The sequence below is a fragment of the Ceratotherium simum genome, chromosome 17, assembly GCF_057802395.1.
Source record: "Ceratotherium simum simum isolate JZ-2026a chromosome 17, ASM5780239v1, whole genome shotgun sequence".
Taxonomy (NCBI): Eukaryota; Metazoa; Chordata; class Mammalia; order Perissodactyla; family Rhinocerotidae; genus Ceratotherium; species Ceratotherium simum.
The window spans coordinates 60,379,511-60,402,233 of NC_141916.1; the positions used below are offsets into that span (position 1 = coordinate 60,379,511).

The 22,723-nt window shown below is 49.9% G+C and overlaps 1 protein-coding gene across 3 annotated transcripts in view; it reads left to right on the forward strand.

Annotated features, from left to right (window-relative positions):
* CACNA1C (calcium voltage-gated channel subunit alpha1 C) overlaps positions 1 to 22,723 on the forward strand; it is a 714,534-nt gene that overhangs the window by 623,623 nt on the left and 68,188 nt on the right. For all 3 annotated transcript variants that reach the window (XM_087442974.1, XM_087442975.1, XM_004438792.3), the window contains 6 exons: positions 122 to 229; positions 1,139 to 1,191; positions 1,503 to 1,649; positions 3,040 to 3,241; positions 5,083 to 5,241; positions 5,863 to 5,973. In XM_087442974.1, coding sequence (XP_087299100.1) covers positions 122 to 229; positions 1,139 to 1,191; positions 1,503 to 1,649; positions 3,040 to 3,241; positions 5,083 to 5,241; positions 5,863 to 5,973 — 780 coding nt within the window. The remainder of the gene's footprint in view (positions 1 to 121; positions 230 to 1,138; positions 1,192 to 1,502; positions 1,650 to 3,039; positions 3,242 to 5,082; positions 5,242 to 5,862; positions 5,974 to 22,723) is intronic.

A 22,723-nucleotide genomic window follows, 5' to 3' on the forward strand; every position in this document is an offset into this window, starting at 1 on the left:
GTCTAATTTCCCCCACTTGTGCTAAAGGGACTGCCCATGCTGCCTCCTCAGAGAGGATTGGTTAAAGGAAGGCACCTGCTGAAACCATGTCCCCTTGCCCTGCCTTCTCTTCCCACTGCAGCACGTGGTTCAGTGTGTGTTCGTTGCCATCCGGACCATTGGGAACATCGTAATTGTCACCACACTGCTTCAGTTCATGTTCGCCTGCATTGGGGTTCAGCTCTTCAAGGTAAAGTCTTGGCTCTAATTTGTGGTCCTGCCTCCTTCTCCTCCTGTCAGCCTTCCCAGGAAAGGGAGGTGACAGATACAACAGCAGGAGGACAGTGGCCTGGGTCAGACTTGGGATGAATGTAACCTCCAGCCACAGCCCTTCTCTCAGACCAGGAGAGGGAAGAGCCTGGAAGGAGGCCTTACTCCACCAGGCCAAAGACCCCCTTGCTCTCTGAGCACAACCTGCCCTTCAGGTCCCTGCCTTTCCTTCTAGCAAGAAAGGGAGAAGGGCCCATCCTCTGACACCTCCACGCAGTCACCTGCTTAAAACACGCTGCGGTTCCCTATTATCAACAGCATCGTCACCATTCTCTGCCCAGCTCTCAGAACCCTGCATCTGTCCAGGTTCTCTCTCACTGCTTCCTGGCAAGGCCTCTCAGCTAGTGAAGCCAGCTTCCTCCTTGGTTTCTGCTCTTTTTTGCCTTAATCCTTTGATTTCTACTATTCTCCCATCTGAAGCATTCCTCCCCCTGCCTTCGCCCCCACACCATATAAACTTCCACTGATTTCCTCCATCTAATACATCCCTCCAAGCCCAGTTCCACGTCCACCTTCCTCACAAGGCCTTCCTAAAGAGTCCAGCTGGCATGGATTGGAGTTCCCTTTTCTTTGAATTCCACTAGTACTTGCGGCACTGAGCGTCTTTATTTGCTGAGCGCTTTATATAAGTGAGTCATGTCGTCCCCATCTGGATTCTGCTCTCCTCCAACTTTCTGTGCTAAGTATCTAGCACAGTGCTGGGCTATAGTGATGATCACTAATCATTTCTGATTGCTTCCTGAGTAATAATGATTCATGATAAAATGATTCATGATTAATGAACATCTCCAATGAACATCTCCAATCACTTTGTTCTTCTGCCTTCCAGGGAAAGCTCTACACCTGTTCAGATAGTTCCAAACAGACAGAGGCAGAATGCAAGTGAGTACGGGCTGGAGGGCAGCCAGAGCCAAGGCTGGGGAACTTTGGGCATGAGAGGAGGGACAGCCCATCCTTCCTCAGACAGAGTGGCAGCTGGACTTTTACCCCTGGGTAATCTGGTCCCATTGCCATAACATGTAACATTCACTATTCCTGAAGGTTCTACCCACTGAAGTTCTTCCCAATGGATAGAAATGTGGGGTTTAAGCCTAGCCAGTCCCATCCTGCCCAGCGTGCCAGGAGTCTTTGGTGGGTCAGGTGTGAAGGGAGATGGGAGACCCCAGAATTAACACTTTCTCCTCCTTTCTCAGGGGTAACTACATCACATACAAGGATGGGGAGGTTGACCACCCCATCATCCAGCCCCGCAGCTGGGAGAACAGCAAGTTTGACTTTGACAATGTTTTGGCGGCCATGATGGCCCTCTTCACCGTCTCCACCTTTGAAGGGTGGCCAGAGTGAGTATGCAAATCAAGGCCTATCCACCCTGAGATTAGAGGCCAAGACATTGGCCTCCCACACATTCCCCAAGTTTTATTACTGTCCCACACTCCTTCCCAGAGGTCATACTTACCTGTGTCCTCCCCAGGCAATGAAGGTGTGTTTCTAGAACAGTCTGTAGGTCATGGTTCCTGCTGAAACATGGCCTCTTCTTTTTCTAGAAGATGTCAACATTTCAGCAACTCCAACCAAAAATGAGCTTCTTTTAGCTCCCCTTCCCAACCTCAGAGTGAGCCACAGTGATGGGGGTCTCTGGGAGTGGGCTGTGGGGAGAGTTTCTCCAGGTGTGGGCCCTTGGCTCACCACAGGATTCAAGATTCCCACTCCCAACGTGCACGCAATGTGAGTAAAGGTGGCAGAGATGTCTCTGTGTTACTCGACTCTACTCCAGTCTCCTTAGAGAAAGCCTTGTCTGTATTTACAGTAGAAAATAAGAAAGCGATGGAAGCCTGGGTCCAAATTCCTCTGCAGAGGTAACACCTAGACCAGCCTGGTGGGCCTCACGCTGCGTCACCTCTAGCAGGCAGCTTGTCCATCAGGTGCTCCATACATTTTTGTACGGACATCACTTTCCCCACCCCCAGTATGTATCCCAGTGAAATTACCATCTAAAAGTCAGAAAATTCTAAATATTTCCAAGTCAGCAATAGCACACGGATCTTAGATGAGAGTCACCATTATTATATGGTAAAATATAGATAATAGTTAGAGAATAACTAAGTACTGTCCAGGGTAACAAAGGAAAGGAGATAATTCCTGTCCCTGAAGAGAAACAAGCTTTATGGTCATGTAACCCAAGCCCACATGAAGGGCATACACATGGAAACTACCTAAATATAAATCCAAACCATTGCTGATGATCGAATAAGCCTGGATTTTTATCTAGCATTTTTATCTAAATGGATATTTGCTCTCAGATTTATTTTATGTTTGCTGTAACACCCTCCAAGTCTATGCTAGTTTGCAAAGCTGTTTCAATATTTGCCAACATTTCTAGTATTGGAAATCAATGTTCATGACTCATGTTACATTAGAATAGTTCTTGACAGTTTCAAAACACCTTCATATACATTGTATCAACTACCCTGCCAGGTAGGAAAGTCAGGAATTATTGTCTCCGTTTTACAGATGAAGAATCTGAGGCTCAAAGAGGTTAGGTGATTTGCCCAAGGTCACACGGCCAGTAAGTGGCAGAGCTGGGACTTGAACCCAGATCTTCTGACTCCCAGCCTAGCGCTGTTTCCAGCACCCCTGATCCCGGGGGTCTCTAGGAGCAGTGGTGGCATCATTCCGCAGAGGTGACCCCGCTTCTCCAGTTCCCTCTGTGGGGCCTGTCTCCTCCTCCAGGCTGCTGTACCGCTCCATCGACTCCCACACAGAAGACAAGGGCCCCATCTACAACTACCGCGTGGAGATCTCCATCTTTTTCATCATCTACATCATCATCATTGCCTTCTTCATGATGAACATCTTCGTGGGTTTCGTCATCGTCACCTTCCAGGAGCAGGGGGAGCAGGAATACAAGAACTGTGAGCTGGACAAGAACCAGGTAGCTTCCTAGGAGGGAGAGGAACAAGGCGGTGAGGGGGAGCAGGGCTACATGAGGAGAGACAGCAGCCAGCAGCCTGTGGCCTACCCAGAAGAGAGGCTGTAGTCAGGCGAGAGATTCAGGTGGACTGAAATCACCCGTCCTCTCCTCAAGCAGAAGAGGGCTCTCGGTCTTCTGGAGGAGCCCAGGCAAAAGAAATGCAGATCCTGCAAACCCAGATCTGGCAAATGCATTCAGCCAACAAATATTTGTTAAGCATCTACATAAGGAGACCATGTGATAGACTCCGTGGGGAAAAAAACCTCATACCCTATCTAAAAGTTAACAAGTTAGAAAGTACCCACATAGATTGGCACAATTGATAAAGAGGAGAGAAACTAGAACAATGAGGGAGTGAGAGCTTTGGGGATGCGGGAGAGAACCCACTATTAAATGGTTTCCTTGTTGTTGTTTGTGTGTGTGTGTGTGTGTGTGAGGAGATCAGCCCTGTGCTAACATCTGCCAATCCTCCTCTTTTTTTGCTGAGGAAGACTGGCCCTGGGCTAACATCTGTGCCCATCTTCCTCCGCTTTATATGGGACGCTGCCATAGCATGGCTTGACAAGCAGTGCATCGGTGCGCACCCGGGATCCGAACCGGCGAACCCCGGGCCGCCGCAGCAGAGTGCGCGCACTTAACTGCTTGCGCCACTGGGCCGGCCCCTAAATGATTTCTTAAGTGAAACACAGAAGCCTGTGAATGAGGTGGGGCAGGAAAGGCTTAAGCAGGAGTGTATGGTGATGCCCAGCACTGTGATGTGTTCCGTTAGCCTGTGAAACAGAGCCGGCAGCTCCATCGGTGGGGAGTGAAGCTGTCACGGTGGGCTGTAGCGTGTCGTCACCAAGGCCAGTCCTCCAGCTAAGTTCCCTGATGGAGAGAGTCCATGGGGAAATATATCCCTGTCTGTGAGTGACTTAAGGTCTGCTTATGGGAAGGAGCAGGGCACAGTCGCTCAGCTCCACCCCAATTAGGCCAGCTGGACCCCTCATGGATTTTGATGTCAACATCTTGGGTTTAAACTCATCCTTTTGGCTGCTGTATGGACTTTGGATTGGAAGTAAGATAGAAAGAGAAGGAGGCCAATTGGAAAGTGTAGATGAGAGATGATTAGACCCTGATCTAGTATCAGTTAATGGTGGTAGAGATGGAGAGAATAGGAAGAGATAAAATGGGTCAGGCTCAGAGCCTGGACAGGAGGCAGAGGGTGAGAGAAGAGGCTGGAGCGACTCCCAGTTCCTGACCTGGGAATCTGGGCACAGTGCAGAGAATAACCTGGATCTGTGCTGGAGTCCCAAGATCTAGTTAACCCAAGATCTCACCCCTATCCATGAACTCTGCCTTCTGATCTGTGGACACTGGTAAATAAGGAAGACGAATTTAGGACAGGAAAGAAAAATTGAGGAGAGAAGTGCCCCAAGGAGTGTGTGGCGTGGGAAACAATAATGAGAAGACCAGGTGTCAGTCAGTCAGTCCTTATCAAATGCCAGCTACGTGTCAGCAGTAGACCAGGCATCACCAACGGGGAAAAAAGGAGACGCCAACCTCGTGGCTAAATCTTGATAAGGAGATTGATGAGAGGAGATTCTCTCCTTTATTAAGGGAGGGATAGGAAGTCAAAAAATGTCCAAATAACAACTCAAACCTGTAAATGAGTTAGAGCAATAGGTTATTTCTCTGACTCCCAGAGAACCCTACCCCAGGGTGTGTAGTTTCATCGACATCCCACCCTCCTCTGCCATCCCCACCACATCATCCAGGCTACTAACCCTACTCTCTCCCCATTCCTGCCCTACCCCTCCCAGCGGCAGTGTGTGGAATACGCCCTCAAGGCCCGGCCCCTGCGGAGGTACATCCCCAAGAACCAGCACCAGTACAAAGTGTGGTACGTGGTCAACTCCACCTACTTTGAGTACCTGATGTTCGTCCTCATCCTGCTCAACACCATCTGCTTGGCCATGCAGGTCAGTCCAACAGGGGCGCTGGCCACATGATACATGCAAGGGGGAGAATGCTATGGGAGGATATGAAGTGTAAAAGAGCTGCTTGATCACATCCGGTGTGTCACCTGCATTTTGGCCAAGGGAGGCAGAAAGAGCAGAACTGTCTTCTTCTCCCAGTTGGAGAAAGACAAGTGTCCCTTCTCAAGGAGGAGCTCCTCTCTGGGACCTTATGAAAGAATCCATAGGACCCTGGTTTGATAAAATGGAGAGAGCGGAGGAAATGGAGACCAGAAGGTGAGCTTGAAGTGTTGATTATTGTCAGTAAGGTGAGGGGTGTGGAGGTTGATTCTACATCCCCCTGTCTTCGGGAAGGTCACCTTGTGCTAGAGCTCTCTTGAGTGCCAGGAGTCTCCATGAAGTTGTCATGATCAATCAAAGCAAGAACACAGAGCTCTGCCAACCTGTGTTTTCAGAGACAGCAGAGAAGGGAAGAACTTGCAGGGTTTCCTGATCCATCTGACTGCCCAGGGAGATGTGGATGGCCTTCCATGGCTTGGTTCAAGGAAGATCTCTGTTGAGAGGAGGGTGGTGAGATACAGCAATGTTCCTGCCTCATTTTCACGGTCCCTCCCCTCCCCTCAGCACTACGGTCAGAGCTGCCTGTTCAAAATCGCCATGAACATCCTCAACATGCTCTTCACAGGCCTCTTCACCGTGGAGATGATTCTGAAGCTCATTGCCTTTAAACCCAAGGTAGGCCTCTGAAAAAAACACATCTGGTCCGCAGGCGCCAGAGGGATGGAGAAGGGGAGGTGGGAGTGACAGTATTGAAAGAAGGAGAGCAAGGGGCAGAAGTAATCAGTGAAGGACCACATCTTCTCCAATGATAAATGCCCCAACTCCCAAACCTGCCAAGAGCTGAACCAGACCAACTCCTTGAAACAGAATCTCAGCTCATGGTCTAGACCATGGCTGGGAGGTACAGGAAACAGACTCCTTCCTGAGCTGAACCTCTCCTTCTAGGGGAGGCAGATGATGCTCCTTCTTCTCTCATTTCCCATCTTGTCTTGGCCATCCCCCAGTACATAATCCAGAAGAAACTATGCCCACAGACCGGCAAACCAAACCTCTCCAGGCCCAGCCCCCCAGATCTACTCAGAACTCTGTTCCACTCTCCTCCCATTTCATTGGCCGCACAGACCAACCTCATTGTAAAAAACTCAGCCAGTGCTGCATTTGCTCAGGGCTCAGTGTCCCAGCCTATGGGGACCTCCTGTTCCTGCCTCAGAGGCTGCATCATTGCTCTATTGCACTTTCCAGTACAGTAAGGGCAGTTACTGCCAAATATCTGCTTTGCTACTTGTAAACAGCTTCTAGAAAAAGAAGCTTGGGAGAGAAGATGAGAACCATTGGCTGAATGAGGCAGGGTAGAGAAGCTTGGATTATCTGTGCCCTCCCTAACCAGCCCCACCCCCACCGTCCTGGATAATGGAGGAGTGAGCTGGTTTGAGCAGCACCTTCCATCTTGCAGCCCTGAAGCCAGGTCAGAGTCACTGGCACCCAGTGGCCTGGGATTCACAGCATGGGCAGCTACTTCCGGGGGGGCGGGGTGCAACAGCAGCTCAGTGGCTCCCCTGGCTACTGCAACACCCTTTGGAGAATGATAAGAAGAGCCAGTTCTAAGAGAATTGTGCAGTTACAGACTTGAGAAAACCTCTCCACCTTTCCCAACCTTCTCTTCCTCTCCTTTACTACTTTTCCAGATGCAACACAGATCAACAGGAGGCAAAAAGGAAGAATCCTTGGCCATATATTTGATTTTATTCCAATTTTTACTTGTCCTGGGATTAATTGGGGCAGGGGGAGTGCTCTTTGGCTGTTGCTTCCATGTTCATTGACAAGATATTCATCTTCTTTGAATTAATATTCAACTAACGTTTCTTGATAACCTACCGTGTACTACACATACCTCATTGCATGTAATCCTCAGAACACCCCTATAAGATAGGTATTAGCATCCTCACTTTAGGAAGGAGGGAAGTGAAGCTCAGAGCAATTAAGTGTGATATTAATTACACCATTATTAGACGGCTGAACTGGGAATAGAGTCTAGTGCCTCTGGCTTTATAGTTGATATATTTTCCACCACGCCAAGCTGTTAGCAAGCATCTTTCCATGTCAAGGGTTCTGCTGGGTACTTTTCAGAAAGAGGGAAACAACCTTTGAGGGACTCCAAAGATAAGGCAGACAGTATTCTTACAACGCTGATTCTTCCTTTCATTCAAAGAGTGCCCAGGAATCTTGGCTGATTTTCAGATAATAAGACTCCTAATGCACGTCATTTGGTGATAATAATAGTGCTTTCCTACCTCCTCCAGGGCAGCAAATATACTCTTTTTCACTTTCCCTTCCAAGCCCAGTCCCATTTATCGACACAGGTTTTGTCCTGGCCTAGAGAAGACCCCTGAAGGTCCCTGGCCGCCTTCCTTAGGGCCCACGGTACCTCTGCCCACCTGTGGTCCTAAGCCAAGCCATGTGGCCCAGAAGTACTGACAGGTTCACAATGGACTGCAACATGACCAGCTGAGGCTGGGAGTACAGAACCGTTGCTGAGTTGAGCTTCAGTCTCAGATGACAGCCTCTACTAGGGAACCTGGCATCATTTTCACCTAGTTTTGTGAGACATATGGTTTAAATATTTCAAAGCCTTGTCATTCCACAGTTGACTCAGATGTGTTTTTGATGATGTCTGATGCAGGCTGCAGAGCCCTGCAGTGGGCTTCCTGCATCACACCTCAGGAGCACAGGAGACGCAGTGGACAAAGCTGCCCTAAGGGGCAGTGGAGCTGGCACCTGCAGGGCCTCAGCCTGACACACATGCCACTAAGTCCTGCAGACCAAGAAACAAGCTGGTTCCTAGGAAGTAGTCGGCTTTGGAGGTCTAAACCATAAAGTGCCTCCTACTTTCCTCAGGCCCTAGTTTTCTATGGTGAAAAGATGGGGTAAAATAAGAGAGACTTTTCCCAAAGAAGTGAGAGAGCCAATCCTGGGGCCGTTTGCATTTCACATGTGCCGGGGTCAATCTGTGTTGTAAAGAGGGAGGAAAATGGATTTTTTCCGTGAATACCTCTACAGGGCCTTCCGGCAATAGAGGGGTAAATGTCACTGGGCCTGGCTGGCCACAGAAGGTTGACCAGCTGAGAGGAGCATGGAGGAGAGCAGGGGTCTCTGGATTGTGGTTAAGCTGTGTTCTTCATTAAGAATAGACTTCAGGAAAAGCATCCCCAAAAATTTCAGGCAGAAAAACCAAACTATTTGAAGCTCTGCTAGAAATATCTAGGTGGATCTGGCCCAAGCACCAGTGGCTTCATACAGACCAGCTTTCATATGTCACCGTTAACTGGGATTCTGCTCTGCACCTTTTAGTCCGCTGGTGTGATTGTTTATACATGATATGAGTGGATTCGCACTTGTGGGCATTAGCTGTAAAGGACAGTTAGGCAGCCAGGATGGAGAAGGCTGACCTCAGTCACAGCCAGGGAGGAGTCGTCTGCAGTCGGCCCTGCTGGACTTCTCTCTCCTTGTGTCTCTGTGATTGGTTGGGCTGTCAGTCAGTTGGCCAGTCTGTACTCTTGCTTCATTCTTTCATTGTCCTCAGGGTGGTTGATGTTCCCAACCTCTTCATTTCTCTCTGTTCTCCTCACCTCTCCATGGAAAATAAATTTACTCAAGTAAATCCCTGCCCTCAATCCAACTGCCCCACTCCTTAATTTCACACTCTGTTCCAAACACACAAAAACTGTGGGTGAATATAAACCAGTATAGAGCAATTCGGTCCCAACAGAACCTCAGGGATCTGGGGTGACGTCTGGAAGAGTGGGGTGGGCGATAGCAGCATTGACTGGAACAGCTAAGAGCAGCTGGAGGGAACTCCTTCCCAGAGCAGGGGGCCTGCCTTGCAGATAGCCGGATGGCACCTGGGTCCCCGTGATTGTGCAGGACCAAGCTGGTCAGCTGAAAACACTTTGATTAGAGCGGTCTGAAGGTAGCCAAATAGCTGAATTACCCTCCTATCATAAACTGAAATTTGTCAGCAAAGACAGATAAAAAATTTAAGACACACTTTATAATAAGCACTGAAAAATATCCAGTGCTTAGGAATAAATTTAACAAAAAATATCTAAGATCTCTAAAGAGAAAACTATAAAATTTCATAGACAGGAATTAAAGAAAACTTAGCAAATGGAGAAATATATCATGTTCATCAATTGGAAAACTCAATATTATAAAGATGTCATTTCTCTTCACACTGATCCATAGATTCACTACAGTCCCAATTAAAAGTCCAGATTGAACTTCACCCAGGGTGAGAACGGCAGGAGAAAAGGAAGCCATCCAATAAGCCCTCTCCGGCCAGTGGGTGACCCTGGGCGGTCCCCAGGCTGCAGCCCTTCTGGGCAGCCCTGACATCACCATGGAGGGAGAGGCAGAAACCTGATTCCAGAAGCAGCGCTAGTCACAGGTGCTCCACTGTTAGCTGCAGGTTTTAGTACCAGAGGGGATGCTGATGTGACTTAGTTGCCTGGGCTTTGCTGTGACAATGACTCAGCAAGGGCGTAGAGAGGGCTCCAGGCTTCTCCTCCTCAGCAGAAGCCGGTCCTCCCAGGACGATAGGAGTTCACCGGAACGGAAGGTTCCTAACCGCCTCCTCCCCACGGCTTCCGCGTGGTCGTGGAGGGCTGAGGATGCAGGGACTGCTGCTTCTGAGACTCACCTCTTTCCCTCGGCTATGGCCCACTCGGGGAGCAGCCAGTTCTCGCTACATCTTCTTGTCCCCCCCACGGGGAGGACACTGGCGGGGATTGGCCTGATGGCTCTCTGGGATCAAAGCCTTGGCCTCCCTTCTCAGCTTTCTCCCAGCCTGAGAACAGTCCAGGAGGTGAATGGAGCCAAAGGGAAAGCGCTCATCGGCCCTCCTGGCCCCCGCTTTCTGCAATAAGAGCACCTGAGGCTGGGCTCACTCTCATGTTCCAGGACAAAGTAGGGCCCAAAGGCGTTTCACACCTGAAGGATGAAGTGAGACCTCTGGACCAGCACTGTCGGGTAGAAGTTTCTGCAGTCATGAAAATGTTCCATAGGTGCTGTCTGTAAAATAGCCTCCTGTGCCATTTGAACACTTGAAATTGGCTAGTACGGCTGAGGAATTGATGTTTTCATTAATTTATTTTCATTAATTTAAACTTCTGTAGCCACATGTGGCCGGCAGCTGCTCCACTGGGCAGCCCAGCTCTAGACCCTGCCTCTTTCTCGTGACATTCTCAGTGCAGCCATCCTCTATCTGTCTTGGCTTCTTCAGCCCAGCTGCTCTGGCTTCGTGAAGCCAGATGGCTTATCTCAGCCTCCCTACCCTTTCTCCAGCTGGTGATTTTCTACCAGAAAGTGACTCATAATAGTGGAAGCCCTCTTGACAGGGTTGCACAGTCTCCTGCCCTGGGGTCCTCCAGTGTGGATTTTCTCCTGACTTGTGGATTTTCTCCTGACTTGGTCATTTCTCCAGTCAGCCCCGGACTTCCCAGTCCTTGTCAGCTGGAGTACTGAGGCTCTTTCCCTGAGGATCCTTCCCACCCAGGGCCTGAACTGGTCCTAAGGAGGGCAGAGAGCGCCCTGGCAGGTGTGGTCTGCAATTAGTCTTGCTGCTGTAGGCTGAGTATTGGGTGTGTCCCTGCTGAGCCCTAGGGCACTCAGCTGCTCTTTTTCTCAGTCCATTGGACTTCTGACTAGGTTTCCTGATTAGCATCTTAGTGCCCTAGTGAAACTGAAATCTGAGCACCCTAAGCCCTACCTGGTTCTTACCCGACCCTTCCCCAGGAGGCAGAACCCTGTCCTTGCACATCCCAGTTGCTGGCCAGAGACTTGCTGCCTTCCAAAGTGGGCGCCAGCCTTCCAGCCACGTTGTTTCCCAGCCCAGCTCCACCCGGCGTGCTAGCCCTGCCCACCGGCCTCTACTGTAGGGTCCCACATGCCTGGCAGCAAGCCATCTCCACTGTCTGGGGCTGTGACTCCTGCTGCCTGCCCCTAGACACACAGGATGTGGCCAACATTTTCATAGTGTCAGCTAACAATGGGGCAGTGATTCAGCTGATGTTAGATTTTCTCTGCTTTGGGGACTTTTTTGAAGCCCCTGTTATCTTTCAGGAAAGAGGACATGAAGCCTTGGCTCCTTCTCAGAGAGCAGAGAGGCAGACAGAGGGTGAGGTTGGCCGTGATGGCCGATGCTGGCAAAGAGCCCGGCTCCTTTTCTCAGACTGTTGTCCTGAGGAGTCTGTTGATGGCCCCTCAGCACTTCCCTTGGCTGGAGCAAGGGCTGGGTCATGACAGGAAGGGAGCCTGGTTAATGAGCTGCCACTAGGATCAGAGCTGCTCTGGAGCATGGCGGTCAATGCTTTCTCCTCTTCGGGGCCACTCTCCTCAGCGCAGCGCTGGGCACAGCCCTGCTCCAGTCTCACGCACACGAGCAGCAGCCGAGCTGTGAGAGGGAAGAGCCAGGAGGCTCTCCAGTGTGATCCGCGTGGTGCACAGTTTGAGCCAGGCCATCTGCTCTGCATCTTGAAAGTCTCTGAGCCCAAGAGAGTGTTGCTGGCCTTGGACTTCCCACACACAAAGCTAGCCTTCCTCTTATTTCTAACTGTGCCTATATGTTGCAGGAGATCCCACGGCTTCCAGAGGCCCCCAGAGCAACTGCTTCTCTGCATACTCTGTTGTTCTTAGGAATGGTTTTTTCTTTTGGGAAGGATTATTGGCTCTGACATGGGTGGGTACAGGCCCTGTCAAGGTGAGGAGCATTTGAGATACCCTGAGGGTGTGGTCAAGATGGAACTCACTTCTTTTCACTGGGCTTGTGGTCAAAAGGAGAGACAAGGGCCGGGTCGGGGCTGTAACTTCACACGTGGACAGGCTGGAACGGGGAGGTGGGTGCCCTGGGAGCACTCAGGTAGAACACTTGCTTCAGCAAAGAAACTCTGCTGCCCAAATCCTCAGTCTACTCTGTCAGCTTTATCCATGTCTAGAACCTTCTTTCCTTAAAGATCCAGCATCTTGTTTCTCTTTGGCAAACAACTTTCCTCACATGACCTAAAGACACTATGGTCCACATCCTCCAGCCAGCCTGGGGTTCACGCCCTGGATAGGTGCAAAGGGGGCTTCTGAGTCTGAGGGTCCAGATTGTTCAGGCTTGGACCCACTGGTTTAGGCATTTCTTTGTTGTCCATGAGCAAGCTGCTCCCGGAAAAGGGACCAGGGTCCTGACATTGCCCAGGCAGGGGGAGAGGCTGGGAGAGTACCTCAGCAGGTGACTCAAGCCGCAAGTCAAGTAGCAGATGTACTTGTCTGACCAGGGAGGAGAAACCATTTTTACCAGCTGTGAGCCTGGCCTGCTTTCCTACTCCACCAGGTGTCATATTTGGACTACGGTTTTCATTAACTTTCAAAATCAGGTGTGCCCTCTGTCCCCCAAAGAAGTCCAATGGGGGGCATGCCAAAGGATAGGGTCTGAAATATTGCCAACTCTGACAGAAAGAGAGGCAGAGGAGAAAGGAGGCATGACTCTGGTTTGGAGAAGCTGCTGCTCAGCATAGGGGGTCTGGCAACCACAGCAAGGCCCTGCGCGACCCCACAGTGGCCCGGGGGCAGCCTGGCAGATAAGTGAGAGGAATGGCAGAGCCAGAATTCCTCTAAATGCACCAGTACAGCAACTGAGGGGCCAAGAAGACCCTGCGGGCAGGGTTCCATCAGGCCTGGGCTCCCGCCCGCGGGGCAGGGGAGAATCCGATTTCCACCTACTCTTCCGTGAGCTCTTGAGAGAAACTTCAGGACTCTTTCTTTAGAGCCCACTAAAGGACCAGGAGAAGGAAGGAGGATGTGAGATGACCAGCAGGAAAGGATGCAAACTGGGGCATTTCTTCTTCTTGAAAGCAGAGAATCTTCTAGAAACTTGGTTTGTTTTCACCAGATAATTACATTGCCGGCTAAAATCTACTTTCTCTCCAACTTTACCTCTGGCTCTAACGGCACCACTAGCCAATAATTTCCCCTTCTAACAATTTTAACCATACGTTTCTACATGAACACAATCATTTTTGTGAGGCTTTATTTTTTGCAAAGCAAATTTTACTTCATTTCTTTGGTTAATCATCTACTGCCCCCAGATCCCACCAAGAGAGAAAATTCTGGTAGATTAAGAACCAGGAAGCCTAGCTCCAACCTCAGCATCACCTTCACGTAGTTGGGGGTGGGCAGGTGGGGTATAGATCTCCTACATGGACTGTTCTTTCCAGGTCTCAGTTTCTCTTAGAGTAGGAAGACTGGCCTAGCCAACTATGATGAGACTGAGTGAGATCCTGTTTGTCTTAGTCCGTTCGGGCTGCTGTAACAAATACCACAGAGTGAGTAGCTTATAGACAACAAAACATTTATTTCTTACAGTTCTGGAAGCTGCAAGTCTGAGATCAAAGCACCAGCATGGTCACTTTCTCTGGTGAGGGCCTTTCCTCATTCATGGCTGGTGCCTTCTCACTGTGTCCTCACATGGTGGAAGGGGCGAGGGGCTCTGGGGGATCTCTCTTATAAGAGCATTAATCCCGTTCTTGAAGACTCCACCCTCATGACCTAATCATCCCCCAAAGGCCCCCCCTCCCAACACTGTCCCATTGGGCATAAGGACTCCAACATGTGAATTTTGGGGGACACAAACATTCAGACCATAGGGATATCTGAATAGTAACTAAGGCTCCTGAGGAAGGTACCATCCAGGTGGAACATGGCAGGACACCTCAGCCTGGGGACTTTACACCCAGTCCCCTAACTCAGAACAAAAGGATTTTGACCTTTGGCATTACTGTGCCCTTCTTGTCCATTTCCACTTTAAACTGGTCCTTTTGCAGTTCTGATGTTCTGTCATCTCTCATCCTGAGCTCATTTATTCTATCCCTTCAGCCAGATTTCTGCCTAACACTATAATTTAATTTCCAGACTCATCTTAATGAATCCTTGAAGGTGGATTGCGTAAGACACAGCATAAACCATACTACTAACATCTAAAACTATCACTCGCTTTTCCAGTGGCTAATACCAGCCGTTATTGCCCCTTACAAGACTTGAGCTCTGTTTTTTACCATTTCCTCTCTTTCTTGCTCTCTAGCCCTTATCATTCTTCAGATTATTTATTTCAAGAATCCTTTGCCTATATGCTGCTTGGCTAGTGTTTTGCTACAGGCTAAAGTTCACCAACAACTCAACAAATATTGCATTGAACGCCTGACGTACCAGGCAGTATGCTTGGTACCAGGGACACGACAGTGACCACAAGCAGGCTGGTGAGCGCAGCACTGCCCAGGTTGCCTTTTTAAGAACAGAATTCCCTGATTTGACCCACCCTTGGGTCTTGTAGAGTCTCCAGGTCATCATCTCACTCATCACTGGAAAACCTGCTGTTCTGCCTGGTACTCCTCTTCCTACTCAAAAAGAAGCAATGAATAAACACATTGACCCATTTTGCATTAATTCCTATACCTGAAATTAATAACATCCAGAAGCAAGGAGGGAAGGACACTTAACACTTGCAATGGGAAGACTTGTAAGTTGTGGAAACAAAAATTAGATTGCTGGCTTCCTTGAAGGCAGGAACTGTTTCACGTGCATTTTTGTGCCCCGTGAGAGGCATTCAGTGAGAGTTGAGTGCATGCGTGCCTGAATGAATGAATGAGAATCAGAGAACTGGAGAACAAGGAAAAGAGAGTCAGAATATTAACGTCAGGAAACACCTGTAAGATCACTCATCTTCCATCAATGTGGAAATCTCGACACATTCTGCTTTCTGCCACAGGAGACTCCCTATTTCAAGAGGCAGCAATGTGGGAACCCTCCTTTATACTGAATGAACATGCCCCCATGTAACTTCCACTTGTTAGTACTGTTTTCCATCTTTTCTTTCTATAAATAGTTATTGAGCACCTCAGTGATGATGTTGAGACATGGTACCGTCTGTCCAGGGCTCTCAGTGTGTGCAGGGACGCCGGTAAACAAAGAGGTCACAGAATAGGGCAGGGGCTCTGCTGGGGAAGAGGCCGCCCCGGGAGGGCAGTGAGAGAAGAGGCATCTGTCTCAGATAAGGTGGTGAGGCAGATGCCTGGCAAACTGAGCCGTGGAGGTTGAACAGGAGCCAGAGGAGCATTTCAGGCAGAGGGAAGAGCAAACGCCCTGAGGCAGGGGCCAGTGCCGCTTGTTCTGAGAGCAGGAGTGAAGAGGAGGGTGGGCAGGACCAGAGCACGCAGGCCCTTGGGGATCTGTCAAGTCTGACTGCCCTCAGAAACCACAGGGAGCAGGGGCCTTACCCAGGGACTTATATACTCTGATTTATGTTTTTGAACCAGCACGCTGACTGCTTAGTGAAGAATGGACTGGGGTGGGGCAGAGGGGTGCAGTTAGGAGCCTGTTCATGGAAACGCAGGTGACAAGCAGTAGAGACGGAGAGAGGTCGCAGAGCTGTGACATGATGTGATGGTGAGGTGGCTGTGAGGGTGAGGAAGACGAGTCGGGCTGGCTCCAGATAGCCTTTGAGCAGGACGCTTACCATCTCTGTGTCCCTCTGGATGCTAACCCGGTAGCCTTGTACCCCTCAGGCACTAGTAAATGTCACCTGAATGAGAGCACACTAAAGCTGGCCTCCACGACTGGGGAACCCTGTTTCATTCCTCACAAAATGATTCCAGCCCCTGGCTCACAGCTCTAATGTCCTGTGAGGAAACCCCTTCAATTCTCCACCCACGTGCCCCCAAGTCCCCCCAAGAGCTGGCTGGGGAGGAAAGCACGGCTGGAAAACTAAGGGAGCGGCCACAAACGCCACATAGAGGCTATCTGGGGTGGCGCTCCGAGGCCCTAACACGGTCATCTGAATTCGGGAAATCCTGCCTAAAACATAATTAGACAGGTGTCTTCAGTGCAGGACTGGGGCGCTCTGAGATCGCCCCAGGTCAGCGCTGAGCAGCAGCTGTGAGACTTGACCCTTGCAGCCTGTTGGAGGACCAGGTCCTTGTTTGGGGTTTGTTTGTTGTGCTTCACTGGTCTTTTTATAATGCCAACTAACATCTCATAGATCTAATGTTCCACAGAACCCAGTTTTGGAAGTGTGCAGGGGCATCATCATGATTCCAGGACACAAAATTGACATAGAGGGTTGCTTGGGTGGGGCCCACAACACGGGCGACAATTCTGCCCAAAGGGGAAGTGGAAGCGTCTGGGGAGTGTTAACGGAGGAAGCTTCAGTAGAATATGGGTAGCCTTCAGTAGGACTTGAGACACGGGGTCACCCTCAGTGGCTGCTTAATGGCCAGGGTTCAGTGTAGATAAAACTACCATTAGAAATATGAACATCTCTGGGGTTGAATGACTTTCCATTTCCTTACCACCTGGAAAATTCAGCCCCAAGAGCAAGCAAGAATATTTTGTTTTGAAAAGTTGTATGGAAACTTAGACATTCTTTTTTGTTTTCTTCTTTTTGGTCTAGTTAACATCCATCACCATACAGTTACAGATTTTTTTTTCTTGTGATGAGAACTTTTAAGATCTATTCTCTTAGCAACTCTCAATTATGCAATACAGTGTTATGAACTATAGTCACCATGCTGTACATTACATCCCCAGGACTTATATATAACTGGAAGTTTGTACCTGTTGACCCCGTTCACCCATTTTGCCACTCCGCACTCCCATCTCGGGCAACCACCAGTCTGTTCTCTGTGTCTATGAGCTGGGGGTTTTTTGTTGTTGTTTTGTTTTTTTTTAGATTCCACATATAAGGGAGATCATACAGTATTTGTCTTTCTCTGACTTATTTCTTAGCATAATGCCCTCAAGGTCTATCCATGTTGTCTCAAATGGAAAGATTTCCTTCTTTTTTATGGCTGAATAATGTTCCACCACATAAACCACGTTTTTCCGTTCTTTACCCATTGATCTGGTGATGGACATTCAGGTTGTTTCCATTTCTTGGCTATGGTAAATAATACCACAATGAACATGGACATTCTTTTAAGGTAGTGATCTTCAGTCCTTTAGAACCAAAGCTCCTTTTTTGTAACAAATGCTTTGTAATACCTCCTTAATTTTTCTTAAATAAAATTCATAGGAAACAAATCTTTATAGAAAATTCACATCTCTATACACATAATGTAAACAAATATACACATAATTCCTAAATTATAATATAATGGGGAGATGTCAGTGTGTAGTAGGAGAATTCATTCCACACAAAAAACAGAGGTTAATGAAATAGCAGAGGTCTGAGACCTAAGAATCAAAACTCAAGATCAGTTGTAACTGCCGAGCCTTTCCGTATGTCTGTCAGAAGTCACACAGGACACCCCACGGCTCACTGGGCAGAGCTGTCCTGCACACGGCAGAAGGTTTGGCATCCTTGGCCCCACAATACTAGACGCTAAGTCCTCTGAATCACAGTGGTGCCCTGCAGAGCCCCAAACACCCCTGGAGAGCAGTGTGCTCCCCTCTCGTGAACCACGGCCTTGGGGAACTTCATTCAGCCTTTTATTCAATTTTCCTTGGAACTTGTTTATCTAAACTATTAAGAAACCAGTGTCTCCCACCAACAGTGGAACCCCCTTGACCCAAAAACTCCCCACATATATATGTCAAGTTCGAAGGAATAGAAAAGAGGAGAAGGAAGGAGGCAGCCAGGAGATGATGCGACAGCTTGCCTTCCCGCGGCTGCCAGCTTCAGCCCTGAGTCAAGAGGCAGGGGCTGCGTGGGGCGTTTCTTAGCAGCCTGATTGGTGAGTTGGCATTACCCCGATTATATTCATTTGCGGAATGCCCACAGGGTGCCTGAACAGGCGCAAATGGGCTCTGTCAGGGAGAGGCCTCCCCACTGGGCTCTGTACTCAGGGATCTGTGGATTGTTGCAACGTTGTAACAGGTTTCTTTCCTGCCTGGCACTTGAGAGCTTAAAAGTCACTATGAATGATGAAAAATAATTATATGACTTGCATAAAGCCTTTGTGTGAGCAGCGTAGTATTAGCTATTACATTGAATTATTTAATGTGGAAAATTATTCACGCCATGTAAAGAAACCCAGTGGGAAAGTACACTGTGGTTCCATCTCTGTCCCTGCCACTGGGACAGAAGCCGGACATGCCGAGTCTGGGCAGGAGACGTGGGATGTCCACACCTGTGGGGCTGTGGCTTATCTCCCGACCCACCAGACCTCTGGCCCCACCAGTGCTCCCAGCCACTGCTGAAGGGGCGGGGGTCTTCCATGATGCAGGAGGCCGCCAGGCGGTGCAGGAAGGCAGCCAGCAGGCCAAGGCTCAAACAACAGCAGTCGTGGAACAATCACAGCAGCCAGGAGGCCCTGAGCACTTTGTGTGTGAATTCAGATAGCCCTCGCAGACCCTCTGAGGGTGTGCTCTCTGATTACTCCTGTGGGACAGAGAGGGAAGCGGGGCTGTGGTAACTTGCCTGCACAGCTCAGGGCTCATCTCTGGAAGTGAGGGCAGTCATGTGTTTCATTCACGTTTTGTTTGCTGAAGTGGGTGCAGGTGGCTGGCTCTAACCACCCCAGCTGGGTCATCCCTGCCCCTTTGCTACAGAGGGGTCAGCCCGTTAGGTTGGGAAGGGCATGGGGACGATAGGATGAGACCTGTCAGATTCGAGGCAGGCAGACCAGGGAGGGCCGCCACAGGTCCAAGCTCCTTCCCAAAGCGGATGGGTGGGACTGTGTCTCCTTGTTCGCCCACTCCCAATGCTGCCTGTTCTCTGCTTCCCTTCTCCTCCAAAGAGTGCTCATGACGTTCACTTGAACTTCAGGTTGCCTGCATACATTGCGGTGTGCCTGCCCGGCCTTGCCCTGCTCTGAGGATGCATCCATTCGACAGCCTAGTCCTGGAGGAGGCCGGGCAGAAATCAGCTCAGTTCCAGCATTAGTAGCATGAAGCAGCTATGGGGATCCTGCAGTCTACCCAGGTGCAAATTGAGGCAGAGAGAGAACCTCCTGAGGTCCCCAAGAGGAGCTGAGCTGATTACCCCCGTTGTGACCCACCCCCAGTGGGGAAGCTGCAAACGTCAGATCCTGTTCGTGTTGCACGCCCACACCTTGCACAGCTCTAGGCACCAAGTATGGCTCGTTCTGTGTTGGTGATGTGAATAAAAGAATGAGGGCCTTTGAAACTTTCCTGGGGAGGAAAAAGCTTAATTCCAAAGAAGAATCAGAGCAGAAGGTATCCCATTCAAAGTGTGCATTTCTCTAACAATTGTGAGAAAAGCTCTCATGACCACCACCCACCAGGGGCCTCCTCTCACCAGGGGCAAGAACAGCCCCTAACCCTGGCCCCCTGCCTGCTCCTTCCCTTTGTCCCCACTGTCCGGGGCTATCCGTGCAGGGTGAGCCTCGGGGTGCCTCGGAATGAACACATCGCAGGGTGGGAGCTGACAGAGGAAGGCGGAGAGCCTCACTGCCTCCCAGGCTGCTGGGGGCCGGGGAGCCAGCTGTGTGCTCCATTAGAGGCCACTAATTTCCATGATTACTGTTATGTCTAAATGGCATCCTAATGTAATACTATTTACATTATCCCTGCTTGGTGTCAATCACCACTGTGTTCCGTGATAGTCCATGGGACCGACTCTTGCCAGATACACACTGAGACATCGCCACTGCTGCCACACTGCCAGCTGCATCCAGCTCCTCCCCTGGTTCATTCAACTCCCCCATCTCTCAGGTCCACAACCTGAGACCTGGGAAAGGTCCGTGTTTCCAACAACTGGGCGCTGCCTCCCCCACCCACCACCAACGCATCTGCACAGCCGCCTGCTCGTGTACCTGCTCTCAAATGCTCGCTCACTCAAGCGGGGCTCCTGCTCTCTTGCAGGGACCCCTTCCCTGCTTGAAGACAAGCCATCTTTTGCCCCCTCCCTCCTATTTTAGGCTCTGCCTCCACGGGGTGGCCTTGACCCCTTCTGTGGACTCTGCTGCTTTCCCAAGTTGCAGAGTCACTTCTGAGGCCCTGGGCCTGACTCTGGGGACTCTCCATCCTGCTTCACCTCCTCTCATACTCTCTCTTTCTCCTCTCCCCTTCTTCCCACTTTCCACCATCTGCGTGGGTTTTCCTCTCTTCCTGCCCCTCTCCTCTCCTGCCATCTACCTTAAGTGACCCTTCCCATAAAAACACTTCTCACCTTTTTCTTCCCACATGATTCCTGTAATCCCTTCGCTTCCCTGCCATCTCCGTCTCTTGGCAGTTGAGTCTTCCGTCCTCTCATACACTCTTCCTTCCCTCGCCATTATCTGTCCTGCTCTCTATGGCATTATCTGTTCCTGCTCTCTATGGCAGTTCCAGCGGCTGCATTCTAATCCCATATCAACACTGTCCGGGGCTCCAGGTGTCCCTGGGAGGGAACAGTCTCAGGGTAGAGACCCCTGGACAGACTGCAAGTCCAGAGTCAGCATCCCCACCAGGGGCCATGTTTCCTGACCACCTGCTCTGTGTTCCTTTGCTTTTCTTTGCTGGACCCATCAGAGGTGGATGATGAAGATGGGCAGGAAGGAATAGAGAAGAGGACAAAAACAAGTTATGGCAGCAAAGTCACTTTTGCCTCAAAATTCCTGAGAATAGCACAATCCCAGGTGTGCAGATTTTCTTGTGGCTCCTTCTTACCGCCAACTTGTTTTAAAGCTTGTGTCGCCTCTGAGACAATCACAGAGGAGACCTCTGCTCTGGGCAGGGAAGGAGCTAAGAATCCAGAAGCTGAGGGCAAAGGCATGTGCCTAACCTGTCTGCAGCAGTCCTGCTCTCTGGGGTCAGAGGCGGGAAACAGGCCCGCGTGGCAGCCCACTCCTCTCTTCCCAGCCCTCTGGCCAGAGGAAGAGGGACCTGGCTCTTCCTCGGTAGAAATAGTGGTTTCTAAGAACCTGGCAGTTAACTGATACATGAACTTGAGTCTAACGAAATTTAGCCATGACAACTTGCATACTGTCACCAATCTCAAAAAAGTACCAGCGAGTTCATTCAAGAGTCTCAAGATGGTCATACTACTCGCTGGTGGCTCAAGATGGGCAGAAAAGGCCTTAGAGACAGACTAAAGGAGAGCCCAGGATTCCAGAACCTTCAGCTTCTTCCCTCCTCCTCCACACACCTGGGCTTTGCCTTCCCCTCTGCTCAATCCCACACCCAAAATTGAGCCTGTGAATCCCGCTTAACTAGGGGAGAGGCAGATCAACTCTAATGAATCGTGGCAGTAGCCAATACTTATTTAGAGCTTCCTTCAGCCCAGGCACAGCTCTAAGTGCTTTACTTGCTGCATTTAATCCTCACCAAAACCCTGTGGTTATCCCATTTTATAAGTGGGGAACTGAGGCATGGAGAGGTTAAGTTATTTGCTCAAGGTTACCCAGCTCATAAGTGCTAGAGGATTTGAACCCAAACACCCTACCTCCGAGATCATGCTCTTAACCTCTACACTGCCTTTTTCAACTTGGAATAGCTCCAGTGATGGAGTGAATCAGGGCACAGATAATCCGAAAGAGAGGAAAATCCAAAATTTGTGCATGTGAAATGATCGTATGGTGCACTTGCAGCAATTTTTCCTTCCTGATAACGATTTGCTGAAGCTAATGCAATTTGGTCTACATTTCCTCTGCCCACGCCAGCCAGTGAGTAGAGGGTCAGCAGCACTCAGGAGAAGGGACTATTCCTAGGTAGTAGCAACTGCAGATCACAGGAGGGGTTGCTCATCAGCCTAGGTGGATGCTCATGAGACCTTCTCTAGGATGGCCAGAGGAGGGGCCCTTCTTCTGAACTCAGTTCTGGCGGCTGGGAATTTGAAAGGGGAAATCCGCTTAATCTGTATGGTTTAGGGATGGTGAGGGAAAGGCTTCCAGCCCTGAAAACATCATCCCTTCTGGATGATCAGCCTGCTTGGCTCTGAGGAGTTGGACATGAAGAGGTTTGGTTCACCATGCAGGGAGAGCCGGGAAAACCCTTTCCCTAACCCTGACTTCTCCCCTCCACTGGGACCCCGTCACCAGGGAAAGGAGGAGTGTCAGCTATAACCTGGCTCCAGGTCAAACTGATTTCATAAGAGAAAAAGTCTGTGATTTTTTTTCCCACCCTCCTTCCTCCATTACACCCCCAAAACCCTTATTGCCTGTAGTTTCCAGTAAATGAGGAGATGGGCAAAAACAGGTGTGTGTGTGCGTGCGTGTGTGTGTGTGTGTGTGTGTGTGTGTGTGAGAGAGAGAGAGAGAAAGAGAGATGGAGGGAGAGAGAAAAGAACACTAAGCTGTTACACTCCAGAGAGTGTAGGTGAAAAAAATATTCCTCCCAGGCCCCGCCCACCTAGGGATTTGGCCAGGTGTCTCCCTTGGACAACCTACTGACCTAAATGGGGAATGTCAGCCTTGTTTCTGGGAATGGGTGTGGAACTGGTGGGAGGAGGAAG